Genomic DNA, 14,132 nt, shown 5'->3' with positions numbered 1-14,132 from the left:
TCCTCATTTTAGTTGTATTTCCAGACAAATGATCAGTATGTGGCACCATCAGAGTGAGGACTCATGCTCAATCAAAGTAAAACATATAAAAAGAAATTAAAATAGTGAAACCTTTATTAATATCCACTAACGTCCTWGAAGCACAACCCTAAATTACCATTTTTATCACAAAACTGCAAAAAGAGAAAATAAACCCGACGTTGCTGTTGTGAAAAACTAACATCTGTGTTTTCCTTCCTCAGCCCGACGGGAGGAAGCAGGAGTGCGTCTTTGTGGAGGAATTCCTGGAGAACAACTACACGGCCCTGGTGTCGGCCAAATACAAGGGATGGTACCTGGGCTTCAACCGGAAGGGGCGGCCCAAGAAGGGCTCGCGCACCACGCAGCGGCAGCAGGAAGTCCACTTCATGAAGCGCCAGCCCAAGGGCAGGGCGGACCCGCTGGAGGAGTTCCGTTTCACCACAGTGACAAAGCGGACACGAAGGGCTCGGCGGTTAAAGTCCAACCCCAAGAGGAACTGATGGCACCAACGGGACAGCACTAGATACTCTCACTGAGGGGGGCGGGAGGGGAGGGGTCACACTTCGTAAAAGAATCACCTTAAAGACCTCACCTCTGTAAGGGAAAGACGGACAAACTAAAAGAACAAAGATGTTTTATTTTTGTATTTCAGGATGACAGTGCTTCACGGCTCCTGGATTCTTCTGCGTTGCTGTCGTTGTTGTCGTCGTTGTTGTTATTTATAGTGGATAAACTAAAGGACCTCTGAGAGAACTCCTGTGGCTGCTGGCCTCGGCTGCGTCTGAACTGCAAGCTGAGGCCTGCTTTCTTTCTTTCTTCCTTTCTTTTTTTCTGACAATGGGAACTGAAGCAGGAGCTGACGCAATGTTATAAAAATCAGCCAACTAGAGATTTATTGGAATACCTGTCGGTTTTTGTTTGTGTTGCCCCTGACGACACGGATCCCATACTTTCCACTGGAATTAAGCACCATGGATATGAAGCCCGGMGAGAGGCAGGGCGTGCAGGTGACACTGCGCCGCCAGGATAACTGTGTAGCTTTGAGTGCAATATTTTTACAGGTCTCTTTCGCTCCCGCTCTCTTTCCACACGTCTCCTGGAATGCGCCGGAAACCGGAAGCTCCGTGACGTTTGGTTYGGCTGAAACACGCTTTGACAACAAAAGAAAAACACGACGGCCGATGTGATTCGTAATTCCAAACTTGTCTTCCAGTTTCACGTCGCGCTCCTTTCAGCTCTTCCTCACATGTGTTAAACATGTTTCCAGTGACAATGCCTTGATCTTTTTTTTTTTCCAAGCGAGAGCATGCCAAGCTTTTAGAAGCTGGTGATGACTTCTTCTACCTCCTTGTGCTTTTTTTTTTTTTTTGTTTATCTTTACTTAGTCTGATTATTTCAGTTGAATCTGTTTGGTTTGTTTTTCTRTGATTGAGATGATCTAGCAGATGCTTCTGGGGAAACGCACACAGACAGGTATTCCACACTTCCTAATCATATTTAACAAATAAAACGACTTCTCAAAAACCTAAATGACAGGATTCAGGGAATCTTTAAGTCGCCTGGAGTTTGTATCTGAATCCTTAAAGGAAACGTTATTTTCTGCCTCTGACAACAAACTCCAGTTTTCTTTCCTTTTTTTTTTGTTTCTTTTTTTGTTTTTCACCAGTAGTATGTATTTACCTGTCAACTGGCAGTCTTCTGTATGAGTTACTACTAACATGACACATTTATGTTTTTTTAAACAAATCTAAGCAAAAATAATAATAATTTTATGACCATTATTAAGATATTTATTTCTTCCCTTTGTAAATAAAATGTGAGGCCTCTGTTAATAAAATGAGGATTATATTTAAAACAAAACAAAAAAACGTGTTTTTTCCTGTGCTTTCGGTGAAGGTGTTATCACCCTTTGTGTGAGAGATAAATGATGCAGGTAGAGATCGGTTAGCGTACATTCCCTTCCCCGCATACTGCCAAGGTATGCATTTTTATATACAAAGTCAAACTGAGGACTGCTATTAAGGTCATTGCTTTGAGAAAGACCTATTACAACATCGCTGAAGCGTTTAGGCGTACAGTACGAGAGCTCACAACACTTGTTTTATTACAGTAAAACCACTGTTTTTTTTTTGTAAAAGTGAAGAAAAAATAAAACCTTATCAGCTTTTTTGTGAGTTCCTTAAAGAAGAAAAAACTCAAACTTTTGCTAAAACTAGAAAATAATTTTATGAACCCCACTACATGCTTGGCAGCACTATCTTTTTTTGTGACCATTCCCTCTTTCAAATCAATAAAAACAGAATATTTAAGTCACTTTTGCATGTTTTTAAAGCGCTGAAGGAATGCAGAGTACGCCTCATAATGCTGTGTGCAGGAATGATGTTTACAGTAAGCGTCAGACTGAAAGATGGAGGCTTTGAAAGGGGAAAAATACTCTTCTTTAAATTCCTTGCGATGTTATCGGAGCCCCCCCTCGTATCTCCACCCTGGTGGTCACCTTCAGCAGGTCTAGATGTGACCCATTGGATGGTGGGACTCTTGAGTGTCTGACCTGATGTTAAAGGTGGTCTTTGGTGGGAACACAGCTCAGTATGTGACTCTGTGAGGCACGAGTCGCATTAGAAAATGTTGATGGAAACAGCAAAGACTGAAAAACTTCCTTAATTTTGCAGGTTTTTACATTTCCTTGAAATGGTTTTTGGATTTTCAGAAAAAGGGTTAATGTGCAAAAGAAGAGAGGGAAACAAGGGATACACTGATGTGAAAATTTTAGCCGATATCCGATGTTATGGTAGATGACATATTTACTGATATGGGCTGCAACGATACAGAGAATTCACAATTTGGTTCAGTTTGATACTTTAGTGTCACGGTTCTGTGTTTTTTCGATAGAAAAAGAGAAATCTCCATGACTTTTTTAACTTGTCAATTATTTAAATTAATTATGAACATTTGTTTAACCTCAAAAGTACAGTTTTTAAATTAAATGTTGCTGAAACAGCAAGTTTCTCAGTGGATCTGTGCACTGTATCGTGCATCTCTAATGGAAACACATTTGCAGAATAAGTTCTGATGTATATTTCCATAACAATTGCATTTCGTTCTCTGCTTCTCCAGACAGCATGTAACATCGCCAGTACTAGATGACATGACAGAACAAAAAAACATTTTGTATCTAAGAATTGTTACAAATGCACAAAGTCAGCCAAACTCACTCGTTTGTTGGGAAAATGCTGAGGTTGTTGTGGAAGGGCCATTGAAATTACACAAATTCAAATAATAACTTTACTACGTAAAGTAGTAAAGTAAAGTAGGCTGGTTCACCCCAAAGATCCGGTGCCCCGGCACAAACAGAGCAATGTTGTATATGCTGTTAAGTGCCAGGAGGACTGCGACCAGTTATACATCGGGGAAACAAAGCAGCCACTGTTCAAAAGAATGTCCCAACACAGACGAGCTACATCTAATGGCCAGGACTCTGCAGTTTTCACTCATTTACAGGCCAGCGGTCACTCTTTCAGAGATGAGGATGTTCTCATTCTTGATAGAGAGGAACGTTGGTTTGAGAGAGGAGTAAAAGAAGCCATTTTTGTGAAGAAAGACCGTCCATCATTAAACAGAGGTGGAGGYCTCCGTTTTCAGTTGTCCCCCTCCTACAGTGCTGCTATTGCCAGTATCACTCCACCCCCTGTTAACAATAAGTGTTAATTAGGTGTCAACGATAGCCATGTGATGTGAGTATCAGTCACATGGAGGCAGTGCTTAAATGCCTGAATTTTGCCTGAAACTCTCAGACTGAAGAAGTCTCTTGGAGGAGAGACGAAACGTTTCATTAGAGAAGAACCCGTCCAGAGGACCTATACWATTTTTTTCTTTTTAACTTTACTACGTATTTCCTCTGAACCTATTTGTGTCAAACTTTCCTTTAGGATCATAGATGTAATTTTTAATTATCATTGAATCTGCGATCTGGGCTTGTTGAATTTGCACAATCCCAATGACATTTCCATAGAAATCTCAGAGTTTTACCAGTTGACCTGTGACCTGGAAGAGCTAGGCTCCGCTAGCACTCGATGTGTGGTCCCTGCTAGTTTGCAACCTCTACTTCCTGTTTATTGCAGCCATGCGAAGCATCAACGTTTGACGTAATTACGCTTTGCATAGCCTGGTTGATTCGCTTCAAACCAGTAGATGGAARCACGTGTTTTTTTGGCAACATTTTAAAAGTTCATTCAAAATTTAGATTAAACTAAATGGAAACATGGCTGCTGTTAAAGATAATCATCATAAAGACCAGTAAATAAAGACAGTGTAAGAAACTTTTTTTCATATTTATGGTTGTCGTATCCTTAAATTAAAAACCTGTAAGCTAAATTGTAAACAGCTGCCAACTACCATGTTTGTTTACCCACAAAASTGATGTATTTGTGCAGATGTTCTCAAACTTCTTGGATCTGAGGACCCCAGGATAAAAAAATTTCCTGGAACCCCTAAAATTTTAAATTAAAAACAATTTACTTTCATTTTAACCCCTAAATGCCAKGTGAATATTRTTTTTTGTTMGGTTTAGTATGTTTCCTTAGTACTAGTTAATACTAGTGAATTGTTACCCAWGTGCATTTTTTAAAATAAAAACCAAATTAACAAATTTTTTTGAGGACCCCCAAGGTACGGCTCTTGGACCCGACTTCTGGGACCTCAGTTTGAGAACCTCTGKATYAGTGTTTACTTCCAGAYTTATTGAGTAAATATACAGAAAAAAGGGCTTTGTTTACATTGAATGCATACCTGCATTTGAGAAATGCATATAAGAGGTTCTAACAGCATTTATTATAACTGTTTATTATAACCTTTTCTGTGGGAGTTTGCAACACATARCATCCTTAATCTATTTAGGATTCTCTTTTTCTCGAAGAGCTGCTGTGAAATTAAAATATATTTTAGTATTTTTCTCCTTTAAATCACCAAATTTAGTTCTCGTGTAAATGTTTATTTTTTTTTAACTAGAGCTTAAAACCAGACTTTGAGGATTTCAATCAATGCAACATTCCGTATCCTTCAAATGCTATCGCGGTAGAATGACACTTTTTTTTTTCCATACTGCATACTTCAAACTTGACCAAGCACAACCAAACTGCAACCAGTGCTGATGGTTAAAGACATGTCAGCCCATTYGCAATAAGGAGATGACATTTTTGCATAAGCCTCCTGCTAGGCTTTTCTCTGACTCAACCTTTGATCACTGGAGGCTGGACGGTCTTGGAAGTGGACCAATAACTTCAAAATGAAACATAGAATTCCCTTTTTGCAAAGCTTAGCCCTCTTTTCAAAAGGAGGTGGGATGTGTAAAAGCAGCGCCGCTTTGCCAAGGAGTTTTTATTCTATTATTAGAAAATCTTTACGCATTCGGGCTTCGCACAATGGGTACAGTAGGACCAGAACTGTGCCAATGTGGAGAGAAACTTTGTGGTTCTCGGTGAATTATACAAATTTGAGTTCAACAACAACAAAGTGGTTCCTTGGCTTGTTAAATCAGCAACCGCACACTTAACAATTAGCCTTGTCAAGAGAAATTTATCTTCTTCAAGACGCGGAGCGAGTTYGAGCTGCCTGAATTTAACTGAAATCGTCTTTGAAAGTGAGTGAAACACAAAGTTTCGAAGCCAAACAAAACAAAATTCAAGCTATCCTATACTTTCTACCATTAAATGTAGTTTCACATCATTTACTGTCAAAACAGCAGCGCTGCTACCACCCATCTAAACGCTGACCACAGGCGACTGGTCGTCTTTTTATGACCCAGTTCCACTGGGAAAACACAGTGATTCTCAAAGTCTTTTTGCATAAATGGCTGAGTTCTGTTTTTCCAGCGTTACAAATGTGCTTACTGTACTTACCGGTGTCTGGAAAGCCAAAGCTCTTCTGTGTTCTCTGAACAATACACAGTCAGGAAAACAAAGGTCAGTGAATGTTTATTCTGCCTCATTTCAAGTTTGATGACTGAACATGTATTTTAAAGTTCTGCTCAGTTTTAAACACTCGAGGAATATTCTTTTTAGTTTGTTTTTTAGTGAAATTATCAATATTGTTTCATGCATGTTTTACGTGTCTCGAGTTCTGCAGAAGCCTGTTGTTCAAATCAGGTGTATAAAAGCAGAAAAACAGTTGAAACATGCAGGGTTGTGGCCCTTGTAGAGCAGGATTTGACACATTTGACCTCTTAATAATGCAAAATCCTCTTTTTTTTAGCTTTTAAACACATTTTATTGTGTAACTGGAGTCTCTAAGAGTGCAGAAAAGTTTAACTTCGTCTCTCCTGGTGCAGCAGATATCTTTATATTCTGTTTGGGGTCATATTTTTCAGACAGTTCAGTTTTCTCTATTTTCTTTGTCTTTGGCTCCAACATGTAAGTCTGGATGGACAAATCTTCTGTTGACATCTTTCAATTCTTTTGTAAAGAAACGTTTCCTCACCGCTATTGCTGAGTTGCAGATGACGTCACAAAATGCAGACGGGGGACAGGAAGTAAATGCAGCCCCGTTTCCTTCTGTTGATTCAGCATCAAAATTCCTAAAATCTGTACCGCGTACAGCCATTGCAATCACTCTAATCGGGAGAAATATGTTTTTTTTTTGTGCTCTGAAAGTAGTGTGTCACACGGGAGTTAATTTTAAAAAAACTTACAGAAAAAAGACAAGAGTGGATCAACAATCTACAGTTAAAAACAGGAAGTGCAGAAATGGTTTGAGGCGACCACATTCTAACAGGTAAGGATCGTATCATTTAAACCATATTTTCAGTTATTTTGTTCGACAGTTACTTGAATTTGGGTTTACAGAAGCTAAGTAAATTATTTACGAGTAGATCAAAGCACATAGAAATACCAGGTTAACTTGATAGCATTAGCGATAGCATTGTATTTATAGGCTAATTACTTAAAATAGCACAACTCACTGCTCACCCGGGCAGAAACAAGACATTTAAAGCTTCTTTGGATCCTAAATGTTTGACCCAACCTGAAACTAAATAATTGYAGCTTCGAGGCTTTTGAAAGCTTTCATCTGGCTCGTCGTATAAGAGGAGGTCTGCAGCAGATAGTTCATGTCGATCGCCTCAACACCAGTAAATCCTCCAGATTATATGACAAGTCTTTTTTTATTAAGACAACGGATCACATCCTAAATGTACACATATATTTTCGCAATATCTCGTCTGTGCCAGCCCGTTTAGAGCGTTAGCGTACTAGCTGTGATCCATTTCGCTGTGTTTTGAACAGGAGCAAACCATGTCCTGATCCCGCCCCCGACCCAATTGAATTTGCATGTCATCCAAGTCACATGACTGCAACCCAGCAACGTAGTCAAAAACCCCTGAGAATGGAACGGTCTGGAAGCTGGAGGGGGCGGGGCGTGAAGAGACAGCCTTAAAACGAATTGATCTGAATATGAAGTGAAGATTTTAATTTTTCTGATGAAAAGGCTAAAAGAAATAGTTTTTTTCCAACTTGTTGGGTAAATGTTAAAGACAGTAAAGAACCACAAAGTAGGAAAAAAAGTGCACGTATTCACAAATTTTGTTTGTTTTCTCACATGTACACAAACCCTTTGACACACAACACACACCCACACACGTCAGCCCTGGTTCCAGCATCWACAGATGCCAGGTGACACAGCTCATTAACTTCTCCTTTCTCCTATTCTTTTGGCTCCTCATTGTCTTGAGATATGAGACGAGCCTTTGTTGAGAGTTTTGTCCCCTTTTCTCTCGGCCAGGCAGGGCCCATAATTAGTGCTTCGCGCAGGGCGTACTTTCTCACAGGGCGACAACACAATTAATCAGCGCTTTCCCACCAATAGGCCAGAGCTGCTTGATTCTATCAAGGCCACATTTTTCAGTTCTGGTGCCGTTTCCAGTAATGGCAGTGTCAGCAAACAATAGCAAATAATAAAAACCCAAAACATGATCCAATCATAAGATTTGCAAACTCATAGCTGCATCCCAGTTTAAAATGTTTAGCAACAGCCTGGGATTTCAGTCATACTTTTCATGGTTTAAGTCAGCATTTGAGCCAAATACTGGGAGTTGTTACATAAAATGAAAACAGTGAGAGGCAAATACTTTTAAAAAATGACATCAGCATGTGGCAACCTACCAGATGAGTCAAAATCTACTGCTCCACCCGATATCGCATTCTCTCTCTTCTTTCATCCACTCTGGTTTCTAAACGGCTGAACGTTTGTCAGGCTTTTAAATCAAAACATGCAACAGTTTTTCTTGAAGTACTGCACGGGAAAATGACAAGAGTCTGTGATTATGCGTGTATCTTTGTTTTTTTAAAAACAACATGTAGAAAATGGAAAAAAGAGAAAAAGATAGTCACAGGATGAACTGTTCCAGTCAGCTCTGCAGCAAAACTTCACATCATATTCTTTATCTGCTGTCCACACAGAAGCACCAACAAACCAAATCAAGCTAACTGGGGTTACAATAAATTTTTGACATTTGGTCCACTTTAAAYGGACCAGAATTTGTTTCCCCCATTGGTCTGGACCTTTTACGCAGGTGTGGATCCACTCGTGAACCCTGGTGTGGACCAATGAACCGAACCAAGACCCACTTTTTGAGGTGGTCTCTGGTGCGGTTCACTTCTGGTGTGAATACAGACTGGCTTTGAACAGAACCAACTATAGGAAATATGCATTTTTGGACTTCACGAGCCATCGTTGCCAAACATTATGGTAACAATTAGCCTTTCATTGTTGCTAATGCTACCACTGCGCTACAWAAAACGAGTCGTTGTGGGTCTGGAAATGCGGAGCATCTCGTCTCCTTTAGGTTGTGGCACACATTAGCCAGTGCTATCCCAAAATTATAAAAATATCATCGTGAAACTGCCGGTAAATTAGCTACTCTTGAAATTCTAAATTGTACAAACAGCATCATCTTTATTTCTAGGTCTGTGCTCTGTCCCGCCCCCGTCATTTCTGTCCAGTTGGAGCAATGATTGTCACCCCCATGGCTTTGTTTATAAATTATAGTCCACTTGCAAAAGGCACAATGTGAATGCAAACCTAGCCTGGCCCTTGCCTTCATACACAGCTCTGCTCAGTTCTAGTTTCCCTTCACTGCTCTGTCTGGGACTTCTCCCATTGACAAGGATTTTGCTGGCAGATTTTTAGCCGGGCCAATCAGAGAACAGAACGTCTATTTTCTGCGCAGTGTCTGCTTGTAGTTTATTTTACCTGGGCCAATCAGCAAACAGAAGGAAGAGTTTTGAATGACATCGACTTTCTGCGCAGTGTTTGCTAGTTATTTTAGCATTCGGCAGTGGAGGAAGTGAATGAAGCCAGTCCGTGTTGATAAGGCTTCCAAATTAAATTAAATTTGTCTGACAAAGCAGCAGCTCTGATTTACAGTCATCTCGTTTGGCTCGGTACTTCTCTTCTCTCAGTAGGGTTGTTTACTGCGACGCAATTTCCGGTTAGCTTCTTAGCTTAGCCTCCTTCACAGCAACACTTCAGCAGAGGCCACGCCTCCAGCAAGAATCACTTCTCTATAGCCGACAATCCAGACCCTCGTACGAAGCAAAGTGAAGGACAAGGGTCTGGCTTTACCAGGCTAATGCAAACCTCACCAAACAAAAACATAAAATAAAATTTAAAAAAAAGTGTGCATTTTGTCCAGACCAAAAAAGTGGACCAAAGGACTTTCCTGGTGTGAATACATCCTTAGTGATCTGAAATGTTTTTCTTTTTAAAGCATAATAGGCAATTCATAAAACTACCAAACCAGCTTGCTAATTTGGAGATCAGATACCAATAATCACCCATTTACCAAGTCTGTTAATTTCTCTTTTAAATGGTGCCACTTTTGCAAGGAACATGCATTTGTGCCAAACAGCTTATTCTTCTGTTATAGCAGGTACCCTAGGTGCCTGCTATAAGATTTATTGTCAAGAAGCATTGTTGCAACAAAGAAATAATTTACAATTCACTACTTTTTCTTCTTAGTGTATATATATATATATATATATATATATATATTAGTTATAGCAGTGTGTAAAAGGGAGAGATTTTTGTGAGGAGCTATGTTGGTCTCAGGAGAGATCCGGATGCTGTATCGTATGATGGAAAACGTTGGTCAGTCACATGATTGTTCTGTGTGTCAGCTCAGGACAAAAACAGCTGGTCAATGTATCATTTTAGTCTTTGGCAGGTTGGACACAAATTGCAAAAGCTGTTTCAGTTCCCCATTTTCCTATTAATTCTTTCTCAAAAAAAAAGTGAAACCATTTTTATGTATTTAAAAAAAATAGTTTTCTCTAACGTATTGTTTGCACCGCCCAAAAAATAAAAAAATAAATAAAACCCTTTAAACTGTGATGAAAATGTAGCTATCAAAGTCAGAGATTTGTTCCAAAGGTTTATTTTAGAAATGATTAACCAAAAGATTTTTTTAAATTTGGGCACCACCCTTTTTTTCTTTCATTTTTTTGAAGTTCTGTTGTTCTTCTACCTCTAATCTAAATCCCACAAAATAATCCAACATTGCATGAATTTGTATAAAGTCTCAGCTGGTGCATGAATGTGTGTTTAAATATGATAAAATGAGTAGACCCTGCAAGTTGCTCTCTACTACACTAATGTTGTTTTTTACCTTTATGGTGTCCTAAACACTTTGAGTGTAAAACATTTTGAAATGTCAAGAAATGGGAGGCTCTTTTCATTTTTATTTGCTGACATATTTCTCAAGTCTTTTACCAGATGAGTGAATCTATCAGTAATAAATAAACAACATTCATTCTGGGAATTTGGGCGGAGACAGTTCATTTGAAGCATTGCTTTGAACATAAACAATTTTTGTTTACGGGCACTTTACTCAAAAGGGTACAAGAGAATAATTAGTTGTGTATGTTGTTAACTAGTAGGACAAACGGAAGAGCAAAATAACAACAGAAAGAAAACAGAGCAGACCTTTCACCTGAGGTCGGAAAACAAGTCCTCTGCTGCTAATCTGACATGTTTTCATGAGCCAAGACAAGCAACCCTGCCATGGTGGCCGCTCTCCAAAACTAATGATGTCAAGTGATTCCCTCTAACAAAATCCCTTTTTAAAAAAGAATAAAAGGGGCAGAGAGGGTGGGAAGTGTGGGGCTCTGGGGGTCCAGCGAGGGGACAGAGCCGAGAAGAAAGAACAGCTAAGATGACCCCCACTGATTTTCAAAATGCTCAACTCGGTCCTGCTGAAGTACCCTACCAGCTCCTCTCTGTGCCAAATCTTGCCCCTCGCCACTATCATATCACTGGACACAGAGAAAAGGGCTCACTTTGTATTTACGCCATCTTTATTGCCAGAATATTGCTTTTAATTGCTGTCCTGGATTCCCTGCTGTGGTATAGGATGAGTCTGAGAAGATTACTCAAAGTAATGGAGCATAATGATGTCTCTGAACGGCCCCTGAAGCCCAGGTCAGGGGTTAGACAATGTGAACATTCAGCTACTTAGCTTCCTTTGCAACTTTGTGACAAAATCTGTTTGCCCAACACCAATTAAGATGCCTCTCTGTGCACTCTGGTTAATGGGTTTGACGGAGGGGGTCGTCCAGTGAGTTGACATGTCCCTGAGCACGAACAAGCTGGCCTGTGTCCTCGCCTTAATAATTGGTGTCCCTTGCAACGTGCCGCTTCCCAGGGCTGTCCTTTGTGTCCCAATGGCAGTCYTAAACGAGGGGAGTCAGGGCTTTAATGGAACTCCTGTTAGTTTTAAACAAACAAAGGGCGACCCCCTACTGTTCAGCATGTTGCATAGAACAGCTGGTAGTCCACAGGGCTCACACTTGGGACCCTACAACCCCCCATGGGGCCCAAGGGCCCATTGCCCACTCACCATTGTGCCTCTGGTGATGCCCTCTCATGAGCTCATCAAAAATCCTGTGTTCATGCTACCAGTCACCACATAGATGCTCTACTTTCCAGTGGAATAAATTGTGGGCAGCGATGCCAGCAGAGTCAGAGTTTCGTAAAGAGCTGTTCTATATTTGGCCGATTAGAAAAGATCCAAAAGTTCACTGTCGGACAGGGAAGAGTGACAGAACTCATTGTGAACCGTGGCACTAATAAGAAGTGTTTTCCATCTTTGTGTTTTAATATTTACAAATAAATAATGAAACATGAAAACCGTTTCAACACTTGAGCTTCTTGTTCTGCTGGGAAAGCGGGTTGGGGGCCTCTCATCTGAATTTCATTGAGAAAGCACGGAGGATTTGTCAATGAGGCTCTTGAGTGCAGTGTTGATGTTGTGTGGCTAATGTGTTTGCGCTGGCTGTGATAGAGGGGATTACCTCCTTTGTGGTGGCTCGCTGGGACCGTAGACTATTGGACTCTGAAAGCACACTTGCCAACTTACAGGCAAAATCAAAGACTGCGAAAAATCGTTCCTTCAGCACCTAGTTGACTGGTTGACCTCTGTGTCAAAAAAAGGTTCAACTGCAAACACTTCAACACACAGAGAGTCGTCTTTCTTTGACTTCACGAGGCACGTGATTGGCTTGCATTGATCTTCTAGAGACTTTATCTCATCCCTACTACTTACTCAGCACCAACTCTAAACCTAACGTCTTCATCGTAATCATTAATAAATYAGGTTATCAGAACCCACAGTGTCACAGTAAAGAGATTTATGTCTTCATAACTTGAGTAATCCATGCACACACATAGACACAGGTCAGAGGCTGTACCTTCAAAACCAAAACCAATGTTTGTAGAACGAGTCAGGGTCAAGGTGACAACCAGCAAACATCAAATAAATCACTCAAATGTAGCAGATTTCATGTTGCTAATCACTTAACGCACTTCCTCTGAGTATGTTTGAAGTGACAGCTCAAGCCGCATAGACACATTCCCTTGTTATATGTAGCTACAAATCAAACCAAAATATGATGCTACATAAATTTTTGCTGTTTTGCCACCATTATCATCAWATCTGGAGTGGAATCTCTACTTTCATTCAATAAGTTATTTTTGATTTAAAATAAGTTTTACAATAGTGTCTTAGTACACACGGTGGAGTACACGACAATAACGATGCAATCGCGCTGACCCCGCCCCTGCGCAGTGTTCCGGCGTGTGGTCATGCACCTCCGAATTTTTGTAACGCCGCAAAGGCTGCGGTCGCCACACACACCATTCAAATAGTTTGTTCGTCACGGTTTTGCTCTCTTACTTACAACATTTTCACAAGTTATAAAGTGTACTTCCAAAAATCCTTTTAGAGAATACAACTGCGCAAGCACCCAAAGTGCGACTATAACCCAGCCTTCACCTAACTTAGGAGTCTGAGTTATGTTACATTTAGGAACACAGTAAAAAATTAGTTTCCCGACACACATCCAAAGTGTTCATTGTCTTCTCTAACATAGCCTACTATGAAAGATGAACCATTTATATAGATTATATTATATCTATTTATCTGTTAAAAGGGTCAAAACGTGTCAATTTTAGGACCTATACTGTTTACCATCTATATAAACAATTTGGGCCATGGTCTTACAAGTGCAGCTGTGCATTTTTATGCAGACAATTCACWAATTTATTGTCATTCGACAGCTTTCAATCTCATCTATTACAACTTAGACTGTTACTGAATGCAAGTAAGACTAAGTGCATGCTATTGTCTAACAAGAAAAAGGTGCCCACATTTCTCTGTGCCATTACTACCAGGTGTGCCCATTGATTTTGTAACATTTTACAAATATCTTGCCATCACCATAGATGAAATGTTTAAACTCTACGTTCAAAATCTACTTAAAAACTTAGGTTAAAGCTAGGCTTCTTTTTTCCAAACAAGAGTTGTTTCTCAAAAAATGACAGAAAATATCTTGTTTCTGCCACTGCWATGAGTAGCTATTCTAGACTATGGGGATATTTTGTATATAAAAGCCTCAGACTGCGTCCCACAGATGTAATGAGCTGGCAATCATGGAGCTCTTAGATTTATCACAGGTAAAGCCCTCACTCACCATTGCACCTTAAATATTTTAATGGCCCTCCCTACACACTCGCAGGCTCTTGGTACACTTTGATTTACAAATCCATCCTCCAGCTGGTTCCAT

General features: G+C 40.1%; 1 protein-coding gene across 2 annotated transcripts in view; it reads left to right on the top strand.

Moving 5' to 3' along the window:
• The window catches only part of fgf24 (fibroblast growth factor 24), a 16,513-nt gene extending 14,642 nt beyond the window's left edge, over positions 1–1,871 (top strand). For both annotated transcript variants that reach the window (XM_014020270.1, XM_014020269.1), the window contains exon 5: positions 243–1,871. In XM_014020270.1, the coding sequence (XP_013875724.1) occupies positions 243–521 (279 nt within the window). In that variant the 3' untranslated portion in view covers positions 522–1,871. The remainder of the gene's footprint in view (positions 1–242) is intronic.
• The last annotated feature ends 12,261 nt before the right edge of the window (positions 1,872–14,132 follow it).

This window comes from Austrofundulus limnaeus, unplaced genomic scaffold, assembly GCF_001266775.1.
Source record: "Austrofundulus limnaeus strain Quisiro unplaced genomic scaffold, Austrofundulus_limnaeus-1.0 Scaffold246, whole genome shotgun sequence".
Lineage (NCBI taxonomy): Eukaryota > Metazoa > Chordata > Actinopteri > Cyprinodontiformes > Rivulidae > Austrofundulus > Austrofundulus limnaeus.
This window is presented reverse-complemented; position numbering and strand designations above follow the sequence as displayed.